Here is a 22,869-nt window from a genome sequence, read left to right as displayed (position 1 = left end):
AGTCTAAGTTACATATAAATTAGTTTTGCAAGAAAAACCTTAACATTATCAATCATAAAACCAATATACAATAATATTAAGAAAATCTATAATTTCATATTCAACATGAATTCATTTCTATGCAAAAGTTACATTTTCTAGCTCCAGCATTTTTTTTAAACTCTAATTGTTTTCTTTGCAAAGTCTTAAATAAAAGAAAATTCTAAAAAAAATGTTTTATTAAAGAAATTATTTTTTTAAATTTACTTCAGGACTGAAGTCCAAAGCAAATGTAAATGCTATGTTGTTAGTTACAGGAAGGACCACCATTCTAAAAGAAAACTTATTATGATTCTATGTATTAAAATGAAAGACATAAACATCACATGAAATATGTTTTCTAGTGGAAAATTATTTATTTTAGACACTGTTTTATACTGGATAATCAGCATAATTTCTGCAGAAATAAAATCGTGGTTATTTAAATGTATACACCTGAATTGCTATTTAGAGAACGGTCCTACACAAAGTTTTATATTGGTAAAATAAGATACCTAGGAAGTTACAGAATCCTAAACTTAGAGCATAAAAAACTCTGCTGATCCTAATGTCTTAGAAATATGTTCGCTCTCTCTTCCAGATTTTTCAAGTAAATTTTTCAACTTTCACTTTTAAAAGAAAGTGTTTAAGTGTTAAATATATTGCTCTCATAGACTTAGGGTACTTTTGATACATCTTTTTAAATGATACTGTATTTCACATGTATTAATTACATGAATATATTAAATAATCAACAATAATTTTAATTCCATGAATATCTGCAAGGCTTACAATGAATGCAAATACACAAAAGTAAATCAATCACTATTTTTTTTAACACTTATCTTGAATTTAAATAATATCATCAGAAAAAGGCAAATAAAAAATAAACAAAATGTTTTTAAATTCTGGTTTTCATAAATCTATACTGGCATTGGATATATGGTAGCCTACAAAACTCATATTGCCATAGAGAACATTGATTCAGAGACCATTGTTTGATGGTACTAGCTATTTATTATTATAAAAATAATAAAAAAATAATTCATACCATTTGTCCTAAATATATTGCCAGTGAAACCACATTGTATGTTTTATTACTTTAAAAAAATTAAAAATCAAGATGTTTACCCCATCCCTAAATGCTTGAACTTTCTCACATAAGTTATACTAAAAGAAAAAGAAGAACAGGTTGGATTAAGGCAGAAAGTCAACAGACCCTACACTTAATTAATTAATTAATTAATTTACACTTAAGTGCTAATTCTGTAAATTCTTAACCCGGGTGATTTGAACCCTGAGGTCTTTAACTAAACTCATAGTTCTAGAATCTAGACAGAGTCATGGTGATCATTTCCCAAAGTATCAGTTTTAAAAAATTCTTTGTATCCACCTAGCATAGATAGCACAAACATTTCAAAACTATAAATGTCTTTAAAGAATAAAAGAATCTACTGATGTTTGTAGCTTTAAAATATTTACATCTGCCACGTATAAAATAAAAGCTACTTCCTTGAAAAATTGTGAAGGGTATGTAAATCAAACCATTTTGACAGTGACTAGAGAATAAAATGAATGATTTTATATGGAATAAAAACTACCTATTCATAATTTAAACATGGAAGGATATTTTTAAAGACAATTAACAGATAATTGAATTTAGCCTATAATTTAAAATATATTGCCTAATTAGTAATTTCTATGTTTGTATTTGATTAGCCAACCTTATATTTATCTATATTATCAGTAAAATTATAATTGATTCATAACATTGTTTAGTATAAAATATATTTTTCAATTCAGAAACATGAAATTAATAAGATTATGAGCTACATTTCAAATTTAATACAGTAATATAAATATTTTGTGAATTAAGAATGATACATTTCTTTTGAAAGCATAGTCTATTAATATCACCAATTAAGTAGTTATAAAAGGGCAAATGCAGAAACAGTAATTATAAACATAAAGTATAAAATAAATTTGAGAATTTAAAAGTTCATGAGAAGAATCCACCTTATTTAATATTAAAAAAAATATATATTTCCCTATATCATGTCAGCCATTATTGACTCTTAAAAACTCACATTGTCTTTTATCAAGTAAAATTTCTGTTACAGAAAATCCCACACATTAAAAATGAACACTGGCCTTTTATGATATATATGTATATGTATATACATATATATTACACAAGTTATACAGAATAGCTGATTTGTAACAAAGAATTGTTTGCTTGTACAAAAATATACTTATACATATTTGTTCATAAAAAATATTTAATCTGACAAATTAACAAAAGGAGTTTAAGTGTAAAAGTACTATACTGAAGACTAATACTAAAAATACGGTACTTGAAATTTTGAGGATATAGTTTCATTTCAATTTTTGTATTTACATAAAAAGTGATATAATTTTAAATAGATTAAATGCCTATGAATTATCAAATTTGTGTCTATAAATTTTCTAAAGAGCAATCACAAAAGAAATGGAATCACATAATTGCTCCACTGTGTTAGCATTAATTAATGAATAATTCAATCAATCGATAAATGAACTGATCAATCTTAGGAAGAGACTCTTTAAACAAATAAATAACAACTTTATGTTTTAAGTATGCTTGGGGGAAAAAAAACTATATGCTAAGACTTTAAGGCTTCTTTTATAAGGTATTCATACTATGCTGCAGATATTTCTCTTTGATTTCCCAACTAAACACTCACTTGTTTGATGCGATCTGGATTAACGGTGGTCTGGGGTTGTAGAATGCTGACTGGTTCTGTCTTGGCCACATTTTGGGGCATTTCTCGAATTTTTTCTGCAATAAATCCATGAACTGCATTCAGTGCTTCAACTGTTCCCTGGATCAAGCACACTCGTTCAGTAGTACCTGTGGATAAAGATTAAAAAAAGCTCTGAAAAAAGGATGATATAATAATACCAATAAAATAACATAAAGTGTAGAACTCTAAATTAATTAGAAATATTACAACTGAACCAAACAATGAATACGTATTTCTTTTACTCATTCTTTCCTAATTGTCTAAAAACGGCCTTTGGATTCTAGCAGGACCAGAGATCCTGAGTTCTATGCCTATCACTCATTCATTGACTAAGAGGATAAAATGAATGATTTTATATGGAACATTTATAAAAGGACTTAGGGTTAAAAACTGTTAACACACAGAATAAGATTTATGGAGCCAGCTTTCAAAGAGCATACTCTTAAGGGTGAAAAACAGACATTAAGGCAAATTATAAGACAATATGATGTGAAAAATAATGGAGATACCGACATGGATGGCATATACATATGGTCTATAGTAAAGAGAGCATTTAAATGGGTAGGGAGAGAGGGTTTTGGAAAGTTTACATAGTAGATAAATTTCTGATTTTCTACCACCCTCTATTCACTTACCCTGCTCTTCTTTTAATCACAGCAACACCACCACCTGACACTTCGTATTTGTTTATTTTTTAATTTACCACTAGAATGAAAGCTCCTGGAGGTCAGCTGATTAGCCAGTTTTGTTTTGTGCTGTCGCTTCTCCAAAGCCTAGAGCAGTCCCTGGCACATAATAGCGGTACAATAAATATTTATTGGACAAAAGACTCCACACTGCCTTTACCGATTACGTAATTTTAGTAAGACAGAGTATGAGTTAAAAAAAAAAAAACAAAACACAAAAAGTTTATAAAATTTGAAATTCATGAATTGACAAAGAAAATTAATAGTATTTGTATTATACCTAGTGAATAAAATGTAGACATATGACATGAGAAACTACTAAAATAAAATTGGTTGGGTCTAATACACACGTCCTATAACCAATTTTCTACTTTACAGATATACCTTAAGGCAATAAAAATAGATGATAAAATTTTCAGACTATTCTGACCTTCATTGCAGCAATCTGGTATTAAACTGCAATCTTTTCAGCATCCCAATACAAAACATAAACTTACTTCTCAGAAATATGTATTTCTTTAATAAACAGTTAACAAAAAATTCAAAAGAATGGAATTTTAAAATTTATAAAATATTTGTTTTTTAATGACTATGAAAACTTCCCAAACCTACATTTCCTTTTGGTGCTATAGTTTCAATATTCTAAGCCACTCTAGAGTTTTAAAGTACTCTTTGAAAGATCAAGTTCTGAAATCACAAATATTAAAACAATCATGGGGAGTTTATACTGCTTTAAGGATTAATTGCCACGCAAACTACTTTTCTAGTAGTTTTAAATTTTAAAAGAATGCGAAAATTTATTGTGCTTCCTTTTAGAAAAAGGACTTAGATCACAAGAATTGGGAGCAGAAAAAAAAGTGTTTTATATGGATATACCTAAATTAAATGTTCATGTTTTAAACAAGTAAGATTCAAGTCTATGAACAGCTAAGTTTCCTAAATTGTACAAAATGTTTCATTGGAAAGCACATATATCTTTCATTTGTAAGGATGGAGAAAATCTTAAAAAAATAATGTGAATTTGAAGGCTTAATAGTTCCTGTTTCTCCTAATCAGCTTTTCTCATCCTTGTCTATCTTGGTGTATCTGTGGTTCTGTGTAAAATGATCTAGGTTATAGGAATACTCTAGGGAGTCTTTACGAGGTTGCATTAATTGTCCAATAAATGACTACAAAGGATGCCAACTGATCAATGTAGCTTATGCAGTCTTCCCATATAAGTCAGCAGACAAAACAAAATGTAGATCAGATTACATTTCTGTTTCTGGAGACAACTACAGAGTGTTGGGTATGCCAAAATAGGAGAAGAAATCAGTGGAACCTCAAAAGGGATTTAAAAAAAAAACACCACAAAAAAAAACATGGCACTAAGTAACTAAATAGATTATACAATCCTTGTTGCTTTAAAATTCTAATTTAATAAAATACATATCAGACAACAGTAACCCCAATACTTTTCAGACTGTATAGACTAACAGGTAGTAAATGGAAATCACTGGGCCATAAAGAAATACGATTGTTTAAAACTAAAGTTCACATAGCATGTATGATACAATTTGATGATAGTTGATAGGCTCAAAGTTGCAGTCATTATTCTTTGGGGATTCAATTATATCACCATTAGTAAACCTATTTTAAAATGGGGGGGGGGGGTTAGGAGACTGTACATCCTCCAAAGGGAATTGCTGCAATCCTCAAAAGAGATGCTGTCATATTCTTCTACTGAACTGTAATGTCTTTTCACTCAGGTAACACAAAACTAATTTTTAGGAAAAAGCCACAAAGAGGGAAGACTGTCAGGTATATGACCAAACTGTATAAGAAAAATGAGCCTGTAAATCATAAAAGTTGCTGTTTTTGTCATTTTTAAAGGCTTTTAGGCTCCATTAGAATCTAAACTAAATTGTCAGTTATTTATCATTTTATTTGTTTAACAGTAACATTTGCTTCTCTTTGTGAGAGACTAGCAACATTAAGCTGAAAAATAGTTTCATAAAAGTATATGCCCACATTTTTTACAGTGTAAAGATACAGGTGTGTTTAAGACACCATTAATTTAAAAATTCATTTTTAAGGAAAAAATTAGAAAAACTCCAACAAGTAGAATCAATGTCAAATTCAGCACTGAAATTTGAAATGGCTTTAAGTTTTGATTTCACATGCAGTAGCATCTACTGAAAATACATGTTTCTAAAATTAGGCACAATTATCAAAAAGATTCGACAGCAAAATTTAGATAGAAATTTAATACAATATATTCACTCTTTGCCTTGGACAAGTTACTTAGACTCTTCCTGCTCCTACCTAAGGCATTTTGTCATGTGTGCAGTGGATCCCATTCACTCTTCTCCTCCAAACCCACTGTTTCTACAGGTATTAGGGCTCTTTCTTACATCATAACTTTCCCTCTTCTATTAGATCCTTCTCATCAGCAGAAAAATGTTATAATTTCTCCCTCCTTGAAAACTACCCCTTGGCAAGCCAAATGAAATAACTGAGTTAGGCAAAGATCATAAATATCTTAAGATAAATAATTACTGGGAAATTTTCAGTGGAAACATTGGGCAGTCACCATCTGACTTCACTGATCCACATTAACATAACTAAGTGTGAAAGTCAAACATGGGCAATCTGAAGCACAGGTCACCAATTAGGAAGTATGTTTCCCAAATTAGCTGAACCTAAATGTAATGTAACATTTAAACTATATTACAGTTTACAAATAATACTAACGACAGAGAAATAAATTAAATGCCACCTTGAGGAAGCATGCTACAAATCAAGAATATAAGATAGTCTACAGGACAATTGATCTGTGATCTAGCTTCATCAATAAAGGAGGGACTGCTCTCTAGATTAAAAGAGCTGTGAGAGATACAATGATCAAATGTAAATTACAGATAAATGATTTCAGATTTTTTTTTTTTGTAAATACCCAGAAGAGGGAGTGCTGGGGGTCATATGGTAATTCTATTCTTAATTTTTATCTGTAAAGATATATGTGCTCCGATGTTCATTGCAGCTTTACTTATGGTGGCCAAGACATGGAAACAACCAAAGTGTCTTTCGATAGATGATTGGATAAAGAAGATGTGGTGCATATACACAATGGAATACTATTCTGCCATAAGAAAAGATGCAATGGTGCTATTTGTGACAATATGGATGGATCTTGAGATTATAATGCTAAGCGATAAAAATCACACAGAAAAAGTTGAGAACGATATGATTTCACTGATATGTGCGATGTAAAACTGAAAGCAACGAAGGAATAAGACAAACAAATAAACAAAAACTCACAGACAGAACAATAGCTTAGTGGTTACCAGAGGGGGTGGTAGATGAGGGTAAATGGGGTCAAATATATGGTGATGGAAGGAGAACTGACTCTGGGTGGTGAACACACAATGTGAGATATAGATGATGTAATACAGAATTGTACACCTGAAACCTATGTAACTTTATTAACCATTGTCACCCCAATAAACTTTAATTAAAAAAAAGTAAATTACACTTTGACTGGATTTAGATTCAAACAAGTTTTAAACACAATTATGGCAATCTGATTGGAACTATATATTACACAGTATCAAAGAATTACTGTCAATTTTAACAAGAGTGATTATGACATCAGGTTGTATAAGAAAGTGCCATGTTTTTCTTTTTTTAGATGCAAACTGAGGTATAGATACAAACTGGGATTTCCTGCAAAATATTGCTGTAACAACAACAAAAACGAGTACATGAAATAGGTATGCCCAAATCTTGGTATTGTTACTATATATGTTGGGTATGAAAGGTTCATTGTACTATTCTTTTATGTATTTAAAAAATTTTCATAATAAAAGAAAAACATTTTAAAGCCCTCCTCCACTTACAGCTTAATTTCCTTTTCTCTCAAAATCTCTCCAATGAGTTACACACACACACACACACACACACACACACACACACACACTCTATTTCTACTACCTCATCACCCATTCCCTTTCTCTTGAAGCTACTCCAATATAACTTTTGTCTCACCCCTTTACCACAACCATTCATCACAGTTATACTAAGGTAAATCTAATCTTCATGCCTTTATGCTGTTTGACCCTTCAGCAACATTTGACAGTTGAACACTCTGTTCTAAAAGCACTTTACTTGGCTTTCAGAATTTCACATACTCTGGGTCCTTGTTTTAGTCAATTCATTCATTTATTTAACAACAATCTATTGAGTCCCCACCAAATGTTAAGTACTTTACTAGAAGCTATATTGAGTCCCCACCAAATGTTAAGTACTTTACTAGAAGCTAAAGATACAGCAATGACCAAACAGACAAATCCTCTTGCTTTCATGGAGTTCATACTCTAATTCACGTAGACAAACACTACACATAAAACAAATAAAATACATAGAAAGAATACAAAATGAAATTAGTGACATGGAGAAAATTTGGAGATAACAGGATGAGCAAAGACAAAAATAAAAGCATGAAAGGAATCTTATCTGTCATGTTCACTACTATATCCTTAGTGCCTAATAGCTCCTGGCACACTGCAGGTGTTCAAGAAGTATTTTTTTGAATAAAAGAATAACTATCTGGGGTGACCGGTGGGCTCAGTTGGTTAGAGCGCAGTGCTTATAACGCCAAAGTCGCCGGTTCGATTCCCAAATAGGCCATTGAGTTATGCTCTCCAAAACTGGATTGCAGCTGAGCTGCACCCTCCACAACTAGATTGGAAACAACGACTTGACTTGAGCTGATGGGTCCTGGAAAACACACTGTTCCCCAATATTCCCCAATAAAAATTTATTTAAAAAGAATAACTATCTGAATCTAAATTTCTCCTCTGTATATTGAAATATGTCATTCATTTTAAGAGCTTTAATCTATAAAATGACCATGAAACCATTAAGCCTCTTTGGGTTTATAAATCAATAAATGTAAAAATGAGATTTATTTTGGGAAATGATTTAAAAAACTATAGTAAGGTATAAATTATCATGTCTATAAAAAAGAGTACTTAATGAAAAGGGCTTTAAGAAAGAGCAGGAGAAATAATGAATAATAGTTTTGTTTTGTTTTCTTCCCAGGATAGAAAAAAAAAAAATAGATCAACTTTAAAAATGTAATCTACCTAAAATAATAAAATTGGGGAAAAAAGGAATATCTTTTCTGTAGTCTAAAACAGAATACATTCTAAAACTTTTTAGATACCTGAGACCTACTTCAACGAGAACGAGTCTAGGTTAGAATAATGGGCATATACTAATGATTTGATCCACATATTTCCAATTGTCAACTATAATGAAAAGCAGTGAACATTTTTTGTGATGTAAGAAAATGCATCAGTTTATACACCTACTGAGACTATAACTCAGTGTCTTATGATAAGAATGCAAATATGTAATTCTTTAGGAAATATTAGTGTCAATCAAGGTATATCCTTGGGTGAGTGATTAGTGATACATTTCAAAATGAAAAATACCAAAAATCTACTAGAATATTAATAATTCTATGAAAACTTATAAACTATATTTTTGACCTCAAAAACAATTGAGAACACAGAAGTGCCAATTAATTTTGCAAGAACAAAAACTGAGATTTAAAATAAAACATGACGTATAAATTTTCCAGTAAGATAACAGCTACTTGTGTGTGTATATTACATGGCATTGAGTCAGCTGCGACTCCCAGCGACTGTATGAATGAGTGACTGAGTGACAGCCACAATGGCCTAGTCTCAGCATCCCTGCTCAGCTCTTACAAACTCATGCCAATGGCTTCTTTTAGTACTGGGAAATTACTCATTCTGGATAGCTAATATTCTGAATGTATAAGCGTTTATCTCTTTAAACATAATTTCAGTTTCTATCAGTTCAAGAAGTATCTCCCAATTTGTTATATATTTTCAAAATATTTACTATTTCCATAATATTTGGGCTTAACTATATAATTCTGGGCAGTAATCAGTGGTAAACTCAAGATTTCTTTGGGTATATGTGTCTATTTATCCTTACACAAGTGGCACTCTGTGAGCCGTACTTGTTCTTTCAGTTTTCATATTCTTTCACTTCCTGTCACTTATCCCTGATGTTTGTTGGTAAATCTGATTCTAGCAGCTCCTTTTTACTCCTACTTTGCTGTTCCTACTCCTCAATGGCTTGATAACCAGCTAAGCAAGATTGTTGAAACTAACAATAAATAGGTTTCTAGTGACAACCATAGGGAAAACGAGCTTTGTGATATCTATTTTGGCTTTTTTCCCCCTTTATTTCTGGATTTGAGGTCAGTGTCCATAAGTAACACATTCCTTTAATGCTCTCTTAAGGTTTAAAACTGTAAGTAGGCATTTTTATTTTTAAAACTATAACTGTCATTTTTTTAAATAAATAAAGCAATTTGCAATGATTATTTCACTATTCTTAATCTGTAATCACATTAATTATATGTCTTTGTGGTTTTAAAAAAAGCATAAGCATTAGCTAATTTGCTTTTCTCTAGTTTAACAACTGAAAGTAATGTGCAAAGTATCAATCATTAGTAATAATGGGCTAGAACAAAATATAAATTATTTTAAAAGATGAGAACAGTTATATCAATAATAAATTTAACTGATTAAAATTGTTGAAATATTCTAATACTGAAAATACATACCTTTATTTTAATATATTACCTTTTTCAACAGATGTTAACATTTCTTTAATATGTATCATCTAAATCTATATATGAGAAACACCGATTCTTACTAATGTCTTTGTAAACAGATGATTTACATGCATTTCTCAGGTTGTCATATTTACTGCTGTAATTACATCAGCAAAAGTCCCATTCAAGGGTATTTAAGGTAATTTCATCAGCAAAAGACCCATTTAAGGATATATAAGGGTTTGCTAGGTATATAAATACAGTATTACATTCTTTCAGGGGAAATACATACTTTATCAATTTCAATAAATGAAACCAATTGCAAGGTCTCCTCCTAAAGTTCACAACCATACTTCCTTTGACTTAGTTTCTTTCCATGTCCCTATATTCACAGGGAAGAGCTAACTTAAAAATTTAAGCAACTTTATAACACCTATCTCAGAATATTATTCTAAGATGAGAGCTTTAAACAATGATTATACTTTCTTAAATATACAATTTCATGATTTACATAAAATATATAATACATATATTTAATATATTAATATAATTATGTATTATACAATTTACAGTGTCTCATTTAATGCTCACGATAATAAGGGAAGATAATATTATCTCTAACTTACAGTGAGAGCAGTTGAGACAAGGATACATTAACTAATAAATGCAAAGTGAAGTAAAGTTTTGTCAAATACCATACTCTTTCCATTTTAACACATACCTTCTGAAAATGTAATGTTAGGCCAGCAACAAACTACATCCATTTCAGAGAGTCACATATGTTTCAGCTTGATGGTGGAAAAATAATTTTCATCCAAGTTTGATAACTTTTAAAAATACACTGAATCATACCATTCAATTCATTTTGCAGATTTACCCCAAAGCTAGCATAAAATGAAATAAATGACCCTTCTTGCAGACGACAGACCACCATAGGAGATAGTTAATAATTGTGTGAGCTATTAGTAAGTTTCTAGAATAAGTTTTCAGATCAACAAAAGCACTTAGAAAATTGCCATAAAAAGTAAGTTCAATTTATAATTACAGCTTTTACGCCATTGTACAGCTATACACATTTGATGATACTTTCTCCTAACATATAATTTCTAAAGGGAAAATATACTATTTCAAGAAGAGGATTTTTTAAAAAAGGAAATCATAGGAATTGATAGCTTATGATACAAAATAATAACTGCTTTTCTTCTCCAAGTGATTAACTTTCTACACAATCATATCTCTACTTCTAAACTGTAAAAATTTGCAAAGGGCCATTATGGCATGCTTTAGTCCCAAGCCAATATAATGAAGGCTTGATTCTCTGTTTATAAAGCATGCTTTAACATTAAAATATAGACAATCAAGCCAGAAGATGAAAATATACTTTTCAGAAAAATAAAAAAAATACTTATATTTTGGGGGATGTGTTAACAAGGTGAAGGGGAACATAGTCAATTATAAGTATGCATGGTGACAGGTGGTTATTAGATTTAGTGTGGTGATTACATTGTAAGGTATATAAATATTGAACCATTACATTGTACATCTGAAACTAATATAATATTGTATACGGTACTAACTATACATAAGTAAAAATAAACAAATAATTTTTTTAAAGTACTCATATTTTTCAAAGAACTTAAGATGAGAGAAATGGATGGCAATCAAAGTAGATGTCCAGCTTCTCACTTGCTCATTCTCTGTCCCATGAATGCAAATGACACACTCATTAACTTTAAAATAGCCATTCCCATAAAGTAGCATCAGGAGTATAGGAGACTCTAACTTATGAAGAAGCCTGAGATTTGAAAGCAGACATATCTGAAAATTCTAAGTTAACAACTGCAATTGTTTTCATATAAATATGTATGAACTCAGTTCCAGTTTTTAAATTCTGAGGTGATGCCAAAGGTCCTATCAACGGTTAATTCATCCTGAGAATAGGCTCATACTAAATTCAGGATTACAGCAATCTTAGTCTGGGCAATATTATATTACCTTTTAACTTCCATCTTGGATTACAGGAATATAAAACCGCCATGACTAAATTTTATTAAAATTTCAGTTATATTTTTATATGTATATACAAAATAGACTTCTTGACTTTGTCTCAACTCCCAATCACTGTCACCATTTTTGACACTGATTTGTACTCTTAAATATCTGCTGTAAGAAAAATGGCAGTTGGAATTTTTCTAGCTATTCCTTATGTATTAACAGGAATTCATTTGCAGAATTTTGGGGACCATACCTGCAAGCTGAGAAAAACAGCTTGCAACAAATATGTGATATCAAATCAAAGAAACTCAGAAGTGTGAAAAGTGGTGGCATGCACAGATAATCAAAGTCATTCGAAGGTAAGGAAAAAACCTATCACTAGACATGCAGCGTGGGAACAAATCTGAGGACTGCAGCTCTTGTAAGCTGAGAGCAAGATGAACATCTCTGCTGATAAACCCATTCCCAACATACAACATAAGTTTATCACCTTTGAGATACAATATAGATTAGTGCATTAGCCAAGTTAAAGCAGTGCTTTTATTCCCTATTTTCTTTAAAAAGTTATTAAAAAAATAACCATTTTTATCATTAGCCCATAAATCCAGTATGAAGGCAAAGCCCACATCTGCATAGATTTTAAGGAGTGAATTATTTAAGTCAGTGACTGCTAACAAATGCCATACTGCTGATCACAGGCACTACATCAAAGGGAGCATGAAGAATTGTGACCCATTAACTTGCTAGAGGAAGAAGGAATATGGGGAAGTCAATTTGTAAAGTTTAGAAAAATGATAAAAATTTCAAGAGAATATGTCTTACTAAAATTGTTTTATTAAAATATTAAAAAGATTAATTTTGAGCACAGTTTTATGTGTGCTGAATTAATATAAAATGCCAAAATATTTTAAAATTGTGGTAAATTATAGATAACAAAATTTGCCATTTAAATCATTTTTAATTGTACAATTCAGTGGCATTAATTACATTCATAAGGTTATACAAATATCACCACTCTCTACTTCCAACGTTTTATCACTCCAAACAGGAAGTCTATACGCATTGAAAAAAAATATCCCTACCCACACCCCCGGTAACCTGTAATTTCTGTTCCTATGAATTTGCTTATTCTAGATATTTCGTGTTAAGTTGACTAATGTACGATTTGTCCTTTTATGTCTGGTTTACTTCATTTAGCATAATATTTTCTTCACATAGCATATATCAGAATTTCACTCCTTTCTATGGCTGAATAATAATCCATTGGGTATATATACCACCTGTCATTTATCCATTCATCTGTTGATGAACATGGGTTGTTTCCACCATTTGGCTACTGTGAATAGGCTGCAGTGAACACTAGTGTACAAGTATCTGCTTTGGTCCCTGTTTTCAATTCTTTTGGGTCTAGACCTGTAAGTGAAATTGTTGGGTAATATGGTAATTCTATATGTAGTTTTTTGAGGAACAGCTAAACTGTTGTCCACAGCAGCTGCACCATTTTATAGTCCCACCATCAATGTACAAGGGTTCTAATTCTCCCACATGCTCACTAACAGCGGTTATTATCTTTTTTAATAATAGCCATTCTACTGGGTGTGAGATGGTATCTCATTGTAGTCTTGATTTGCATTCCCTCAATGACTAATGATGTTCAGTATCTTTTCACTGCTTATTGGTCATTTGTATATTTTATACGGAGGAATGTCTATTCACGCCCTTTGCCTGTTTTCTAATTTGGTTATTTATCTTTCAGTTGTTGAGTTTTAGGAATTCTTTATATATTCTAGGTACTAAAGCCTTATCATATATGTGATTTGCAAGTCCCTTCAAATATATGGGTTATTTTTAGACTTACAATCATATTTCATTACTCTATATGTCTGTATTTATGTCAGTACCACACTGTTTTGATTACTATAGCTTTGTAGTAATTTTTGATATCAGAAAGTATGTGTCCCCAACTTTGTTCTTTTTCAAGATTGTTTTAACTATTTTGGGCACCTTAATATTCCATTATGAATTTGAGGACTGGGTTTTCCATTTCTGCAAAAAAGGCTGTTGAAATTTTAATAGGGATTTAATTAAATCTGTAGATTGCTTTGGGTATATTGATATCTTAATATTAAGTCTTCCTACTCATGAACATTGGATGCTTTTCAATTTATTTAGGTCTTCTTCGTCTTTTATCCCCTTGGTTATATTTATCTGTAGGTTTTTTTATTCTTTTAGATGCTGATGCAAATTAAATCACTTTCTTTATTTCCTTTTGGGATTGAACATTGCTGGTGAATAGAAACACTGATTTTTGCATATTGACCTTATACCCTACAACTTCGCTGAATTTGTTTGTTAGCTCTAATAATTTTCTTGTAGATTCTTTGGGGTTTCCTATCTATGGGATCATGTCATTTGCAAATAGAGATAGTTTTTATTTCTTCCTTTCCAATTTGGATAGCCTTTTAAGAATATTCCCTGTTCAATTATTCAGACTAGAACTACCAGTACAGCACTGAATAGCAGTAGTGAAAGCAGGTATCCTTGTTTTATTCTTAACCACAGGGGAAAAGTTTTCAGTGTTTCACTACTGAACGTGATGTTAGCTGTGGGTTCCATAAATACCCTTTTTCACATTGGAAAAAAATGGCAATATTTTGTCAAGAAAGAAAACACAAACCACTAATATATCCTGCTAATCTATTCTCTCCCTGTGCATTATAGTTTTGCTATTACTATGATGCTGAGAACAAGTAGCAAAATCTCTTATTTAAGCAAAGAGCTTCAGCACGCCACAATATAGAGAAGAATGTGACTTTGGGACTGAAGGTAAGGCTGAGCAGTTCTTCAAAGTTCTTCAACTTCCTTGCTGAAAATTATTTTTGTGTTCTCTGACATGAACAGACAATGAAGTATCTTATCACTTCATTAGTCCAACATCAATTTAAAGAATATAAACTATTTTAATCAAAATGAATTAAAGAATTATAAACTAATATACATATATATCAGAATATACTAGAATGATCAGGCCTAAAGGTGAGATATGATAAATACATCTAGCACCAGTTTGACTGCAGCTCAAAACAGGTTGCTACTTTTCACATGAGTTTCCATGATACTACAAACTAAATTTAATTGACTTACTCATTACCCTCTTAGTTTTAAAAATACATGTCTCTGAAAATGGCAAAATTGTGTTTTTATAATAATTTTCTGTAATTCTAATTCTTGTTTCATACAAGACTCTCTCCTATCTTTATCTCTGTTATTCTGAATTATTAAAATGCTAGATAAAGGCTGTCAACTGGAAGAATCCCAGGCTAGATGTTACTCGGATGTAACAGCGAGTGATTCCCTGTGAGACATATTCACGCACTATCACAGGAACACGTAACTCTCCATGAGCTTAAACCTCCTGACCCTCTGGATAGTCTGCTTGACTTTTAATCCAGTTGAAGACAGATCCTTGGACTCCTGGTCACCCATTGGCCTCTGATTCATGTGAGGACAGATGACTGGCTCTCTGTCATTCTCTGGCCTCCTTTCCTTTGGAAAGGATTTCTGGGTCTTTGGTTTCCTGTCCACTCTCTGCACAGTTACTGGCTTCCTGCCCTTATTCATTAACTTGCCCCTGTGAATAAGTCCTTGAGTATCCTTTATTTAGTTCATCTGAGTCAACTGTTTGCCTGAGCAGTGACTACCTCAACACCTCCGTTTCTCACTACCCCTGCTGGTTCCCCATCAAAGGCCACTGCATCATTTTAAGGGGTAGAAAAGAAAAGATTGGTGGCATCATACCTTTAAAATAGTAAGCTGGACTATAACTGTAACTGTCCGTCCCATCTTCCTATAAGAGACTACCTCCTCATATTTTTATATATCTAAGTCTCCAACAGAAGTCTAAATCTCTTCAGTTATCATTAGAGGCTCATAGTTTTCTCTGTGTCTCTGAATCTGACCCAATTCTCTACTCCTCTCTGTCCTAAACCTCTTCCCTGTGCCCTCTGTTACCTCAGTTTCAAAATATGCTCCACATCCAAAACCTCTTTTATGAATGTTCCTTTTAGTTTCATCCTTTGATAAAATTTGGCTGTTCCATTTGCTCTTTGTGTCCCATGGAGCCCTCTCAACTGGGGCAGCTTTTCTCTCAAATCCCAGGTTACTCGGGGCCACAAACTGTTTATAGATATTTTCTTTGCTCTGTTTTGCCACTCCCTCGCTCTGCCATCACTTCTTTTCCCTTCAAAGTTTTTGGAAACAAAGGCCAAACAGGAGTATAAGCCTAGAAGTAGGCAGTAAATATGATGCTAAAATTTTCAGTCAGCAAGGCAGAATGACAGGAAGATTGGTAAGTATAGCAATGAAGAAAAATAGCAAGTACTATACAGTATTATCGCCTTTTACCTTTTCTCTCCATGTAGTAGACTCAGTTAACAATGTCCCCTTTATGGAAACACTTTCTTTCTTTGGCTTTCTTGTTGTTACTGACTTCCTAGGATAACTAATTTTGCTCCATAGTTGTAAATACCATAAATACATATCATGGACTAATTCACACTCTCTCTCTACTGATACCTCCCTAGTCCAAGCCATCGTTGTCTCTAAACAGAACCATTTAAATAGCCCGCTTCACTTCTTATATCTCTACATTCAACATCTTGCTCAAAGTAATTTCTTGCACATGTGAAAATTATATACAATTTACCTTTTAAAAATCAGTATATTCTCAGCTTAGAGTTAAACACAAATCCTTTACTCGGGCTTTTGAAACCCATCATGATATGACCTCTCCTTAGTTCTCAGTCCTCATCTCATATTACTCTCCATCTCTTTTTCTTCACTCCGGGGAGTTGGGTCTTTTTTAGTTCCTGGAACATGCCAAGCTTGCTCTCATTTAGGCCTCCCCCCCACCCCCCACTGATCTCTATCTATCCTAGGAGCACTTTTCCTCTGGCTTTTCCCATAGTGGCCCCTTTGTGGTAACAACCATAAAATTGCCTACCGTCAATCACTATCACTTTATACTTCTTTACTTTCAACATGACTCTTATCACTTTCTGAAACTCTTGCTTGTTGTAACTTGTTTACTTCATTGATTGTCTTTCCCCACTAGAACAAAAGGTCCAAGAGGGCAGTAAACTTAACTGTTTTGTTCATAGCTGTATCCTCAGCCTAGTACTTAGCAGAAGGTTAATAAATAATGATTAATTTAATGAATTTAAAAGTATAGCTTTGGATGAGTCAAATTACAATGAGATCTTATTAGTCTAGAATTATAATATTAAAATCTATTGTAAATGTCAAAAGAAGGGAAATATATAGAAGTATTAAACAGGTGAATTTCAATGTTACCATGTAAAGCAAGGACCATTATTAGCCTATTTTCTGTTTACTAAGGACCATTATCATATAATGTTTCCTACTGAAATCTAATAAATAAACATATCCACCATATATTCTATTTCAAAAGATTATATTCTCTCTACCCATCCTTTCAGAAACACCCAGGGATGGGAGCTTAGCTCAATGTGCTCTTATCCAATTACTTTCTGATCATTCCTTCTCAAGTATACCTGATTCCATAGAACAGGATTTTCGAAGGGTTTTCCTGGAGGAAATAAAAAATCAAGTAAATAAATTCTCTATATTGGTCAAGTAAGGAGTAGTGCTTAAACTTCCTAATTAAACAATCATTTTAATGATAAGATATTAAGTCCTGACCCAAAATCAAGGCTTTCTTATTACAATAGTGCTGCATATAAAAGTATGACATTTTAGGTTTGGCATCTACTAGAATGCCAGTAACTAACACTGCTAAGAAAAAGAAAATGTCTTTATCAATTAAATTATTTGACCAAATTCTGCTAGATTAGAACAAATAAAAGCTTTAATATATTGATCATGACCATTCCTATTAATAACTCTAAAATATGTGAATTTAAATAAAAGTTTGGCTCTACTTAGTAGATGAAGAAGGAAGTACTAACATGGGATATTTCTGAAGGGCCGTGAAAACATTATTTATTTACTCAATGAGTCTCTAAGAGGCCCAAATGAACTATTATTTTATAAACATCGGTTATCAACATTATTCTGAAAATAAAAATGTCATTATTACTGTAACAGTAAAATAACTGTATCTGGAGTAAACTATCCCTAGTCTTTTCCTTCTGTAAGTCCAGATTATAGTCATTTGTATATGTTTTAAGAAGGTATAGTATATTACCAAGCTGAAATATCACAGACACATAAACAAACACAAACTTGACATTAAGAATAAATCTGTCTGAATACTTGACAGAGAGTCTTATTTCTGAATAAGATCTATAAAAGAGCCCTGATAGGTTGACCATGGGAATATCATAAGAAAATTTTTGCAGGCTAATTTAAAAGGAATAAATGTTTAAAATTTTACCTGAAGTCTTTTTTATAAATTATTTGAGCTTATTTAAAATTAGATACCAACAAGCTAAAACTATACATAAAATGTGAATGTGATATAGCAAGTTGGTTTTTCTTCCGTGTCTAATTTCTAATAATGCAAATTTTAAGCAGGCTACAATCTACTATTCTTTATGTATAACTCAAGAAAAGAAGATAATAAAGTGATATAGAAACTCTATGGGTAACATCAGTGTGCAGCGTGTAAAAAAATTTGCAAGGACTTTGGCTACTCTCATTCTGGAGAAAATATGTATCGACTTTAAACACTCTTGTGTTCCTCAGATATCATGTTAGGAGAAGAGGTACATACAACTAATCTATTCCAAGCTTGTTGAAAATTTACTTTGATGAAAACCCAGATAGGGTTTCCTTTCTATTGTATAACGATATGGCTATGGCTATGGTATGGAGAAACCAACTCAATATGTGTGACATACAACGTGTTATGAACATACCAGAACACCATCTTATTAGCCACAGTCAATTTCAACAGGGTTTCAAAGTTCAGACCTAAACAGTTCTCAAAGCCAAAGTACTTGATAATACTACAGTATCATGGTAATACTATATAACCACTACACTACATAATTATCAATGTCTTGAATACTTCCTTAGTAATTCCATCTGTTTTCTTGTAGGTCCATCTCCATGTCAAACTGTTTTCTTAGATGCTCTGCTTGTACTTACCCTTTTACCTCAGTATCTCCTATTTATTTTTCAAATCTCTGGCCAGTTATCAGTTTCCCAAAGTATCACCTGGTTTCCATAGTCTAAGTTAAGTATCCTTCCTTTGTGTACCCACAGAACTATATAGTTCCCCATAATTGCAATTATTATGGATTATTATAGTTGCCTATTCAATAACTTTTTGAGCCCACAATAATGTGAGTTATTTGTTTATATGTTTATGTTGTTCATCCTTACACACACATCATCCTGGCATACACATGTATGTTTGTTAAATACTTAATATTTATGATTTAATAACTGACTGACTGAATGCATAAATACAAGGTATGATAAAAAATATGGTGAATGTTTAAATTTTTAAAAAAATATTACAGTAAAAGACACATTACTATTAATCCCCCTCAAAATACTCCCCCTTGCTTTAAACACACTCATCACCTCCTTCTTGCCACTTTCTGAAGCAATTCTGGAAGTCCTCTTTCATGAGTGTCTTTAGTTATGCTGTTGTGGCTGTCTCCATGTCCTGAACTGATTCAAAACATTTACCTTTCATGGCTATTTTGACTTTTGGGAAGAGCCAGAAGTCGCACAGTGCCAGATTTGGTGAATAAGGTGGATGAGGACACACCGTACTGTCTTTCACAGAAATTGCCATATACCAAAAGAGATATGTGACACGGAGCCTTTCCACTGTGATCAAATCATACGGTGAATGCTCCTGCCGAGTGCCATCCAACAGAAAGGCAGGGATCTTCAATATGGAAAGCAGTGCGTGGAAACTTGGTAATAGTGTGTGACAAGTTTCAGCTTGTTTGGTGGAGTCAGGTGGGTGTGAGCCACCTGTCAGGTGGGGTTAAGAGGTGTGTTTTAAAGTGTGCTGTAAATCATCCTCCATCATGACAGAGCTCTGTGTCACACATCGCTTCTGGTATATGGCAATTTCTGTTAAATAAAACCATTATGGTGTGTTCTCATCCACCTTATTCACTGGATCTGGCAACATAGGACTTCTGGCTCTTCTGGCTCTCCGAAGTTAAAATGATTTAGGACATTGGGGCAGCCATAACAGCACAACTAAAGACACTCATGAAAGAGGACTTCCAGAACTGCTTCAGAAAGTGGCAAGAACAACAGGATAAGTGTGTTCCAAGTGAGGGGAAATATTTTGAAGGGGATTAATAGTAATGTGTTTTTTACTGTAATAATAGTCTTTTATTTATTTTTTTTATTTAAACATCCACTGTAGTTTGATGACACCTCGTAGATGGTCGATATTAATTAGCTCAGTAAGGCTTTAGTGAGTGGGTCACATGAATCTGAGTTCTAAAGCAAATGAAGTAAGAATTCATCAGCAGATGTGAAGTAAGGAAGGGGCATTCCAGGAAGAGAGAACTATGTGTGTAAAAGGAAGGATGTTTGAGGAAAAAAAGTCTGTCTAAATCATGATGTCCTATAAGTAGTTCCATACAGTTGGAAAAAAAAAGTTCAAGGTCAACATGGAAAGAGATGAAGATGGAAAGATAGGAAGAACCCAGATCATACAAAGTATTTATAAGAAAAAAAGATATCACCATGAGTTAAATAATTTGACCATAGTGGTACAGAGGTTTGAAATTACCACTTACAAAAAAATTTAGGAATGGGAGAACTATTTTTTAAAAAGAAAAAAAAACATAATTGTGTTACACAATCACCCTGTTTTAAGCTTAGTTGAACAAAAAGATACAAGATTTTTTAAAAAAGTATTAAAACTTCCAAATGCTACTCTAGCATGTCTCTAAGTATATTTTAAATAACACTTGCCCTACAATATGCTCCATGAAAAAAAGGAATCTTTGGTCAAATACTTTTGAGGGGAAAGAAACTGCATATAATATCCTCCTGTCTGAATGATTCACAGTGCATATTAATTAGCATATTAAAACTATGAAGTCCTACAATAAGGAAACCCATTTAACTTTTTCATAAATAAATTTATTTATCCATGACACCTTTTTGCATGTAAAACCTATTAATATCCTGCCCAAGCCAGCGGTGTTTTACAGAAAATTCTCTCCAAAACTAAAAAGTCATAAATTAAATTCATGTTTGAAGTACTAACATTGTAATTTTAGAAAGGTAGCAATTCACTATTTTTTGTAGAACATAAAGCTGAGATATTGAAAAAGGAAGACACAGTGTCACCTTAAGGTTAGAAATAATCTCCATTACCACTGTCTTGAAATTGCTAAAATAATATCATTCTTATTTTGCTAATCTGGGACCAGGAAAAATAAAGAGGCCATGTAACGGCATACAGTTGTACAAGGACTAGGGACAAGGGGCTAGATGTGAATTTAATTGTATACGAACCGAATAATACATGTGCAAAATACACCATTAATATGGTTGATGTATGCCAACTATTATGATCATCATTTTAATGAAAAATTCACTGGAAATACGTTGATCTGAGGCAATCAAGAATTTGCTTTGAATTTTGATGTACTTTTTAAGTATAGGGATAAATGGCCAGATTATTTTGCCCTCCTCTTAATACAACTAGGAAGTTAATTTTTAAATTATTTTATTGAGAAAAGGACAGTGGTATTATTAGTAAAGAATTAAGGTATTGTCACTATCCATTTTGTACTGAGAGTTCATTCTCAGCTTCAACAAACTTCCAGCAAAACTGAAATTAGATTTCATTCAACAGATTTTAAAATTTAATAATTATTTTTAGAACAAAAATATTCACTATGTTCTTCTAAGATAGTGATAATAAATAAGCACTTCTCAACTTGAAGTGCTTATTTATTCAAGGTATTGAATCATTATAAATGCAAAGTATTGAATCATTCCTTTCTCATATTTCTCATTTATAAAAATAAGGGAAAAAACTCACATGGCTTAGAAGTTCATATTTAATCATATTGCAAGAGAAACTGTTTCAGCAAGGGCTATGTGCGAATATTTCAGATTAAAACACAACGAGAAATTTAAAATAATTAGCTTAGCAACTTAGAGAAACAGAATCAACTAAATCAGTTTCTTTAATACCGCTAACATGATGAAAATGGTTTGTTTTTACTGTTATTCGCCTTTAACAGAAACTAGTTTCTTCTTCCCTTTTTCCTCTTTTATTATTTTCTATTTCTTTTACAGAGCTGAATTTTATTTGCTTTACTAATCATGGATATTATATGGATTGTGTTCCATCTTAGAACATGAGCCTTTCTATATTTGTCAGTTTCTTGCTAACATGTCATGGAATGTAAAACCTATGGGACTTTGGGACCTTAATTTAAGCCTGTGGTACTAAAGACACAGCTGTTCATTTGCAAGTAATCATCCCACTATTAAAACTATAGTAAGTAAAAAAAATTAAATCCACTTCCACTGTTTTTCATTGCACTTAAGTACACAAAAAACAGCATTACATAGTACTAGATTAAAAAAAATGCCAAGACTGTATTTTCAAGTGAAAATAGGTATTTAGAATATGACTTTACATGAAAATGTAAATTTTGTTATAGGTTATGCACATAAGTGACTTTAAAGATAATGTTTCCAGAAATTTAAAACAACAGACCATTATATACAGTTAACTACATTTCATAAACTGGAGTTTCTTAAC

The 22,869-nt window shown here is 32.0% G+C and overlaps 1 protein-coding gene across 6 annotated transcripts in view; it reads right to left on the bottom strand.

Moving 5' to 3' along the window:
• Positions 1 to 22,869, bottom strand: part of NOVA1 (NOVA alternative splicing regulator 1) — a 139,883-nt gene that overhangs the window by 30,084 nt on the left and 86,930 nt on the right. For all 6 annotated transcript variants that reach the window (XM_074328116.2, XM_074328117.2, XM_019746879.3 and 3 more), the window contains one exon: positions 2,742 to 2,908. In XM_074328116.2, coding sequence (XP_074184217.1) covers positions 2,742 to 2,908 — 167 coding nt within the window. The remainder of the gene's footprint in view (positions 1 to 2,741; positions 2,909 to 22,869) is intronic.

Source organism: Rhinolophus sinicus, chromosome 3, assembly GCF_057876585.1.
Source record: "Rhinolophus sinicus isolate RSI-liver-muscle chromosome 3, RSI-T2T, whole genome shotgun sequence".
NCBI classification, from domain to species: domain Eukaryota; kingdom Metazoa; phylum Chordata; class Mammalia; order Chiroptera; family Rhinolophidae; genus Rhinolophus; species Rhinolophus sinicus.
The sequence above is the reverse complement of the archived record's forward strand: the minus strand, read 5'-3'. Positions and strand labels throughout refer to the sequence as shown.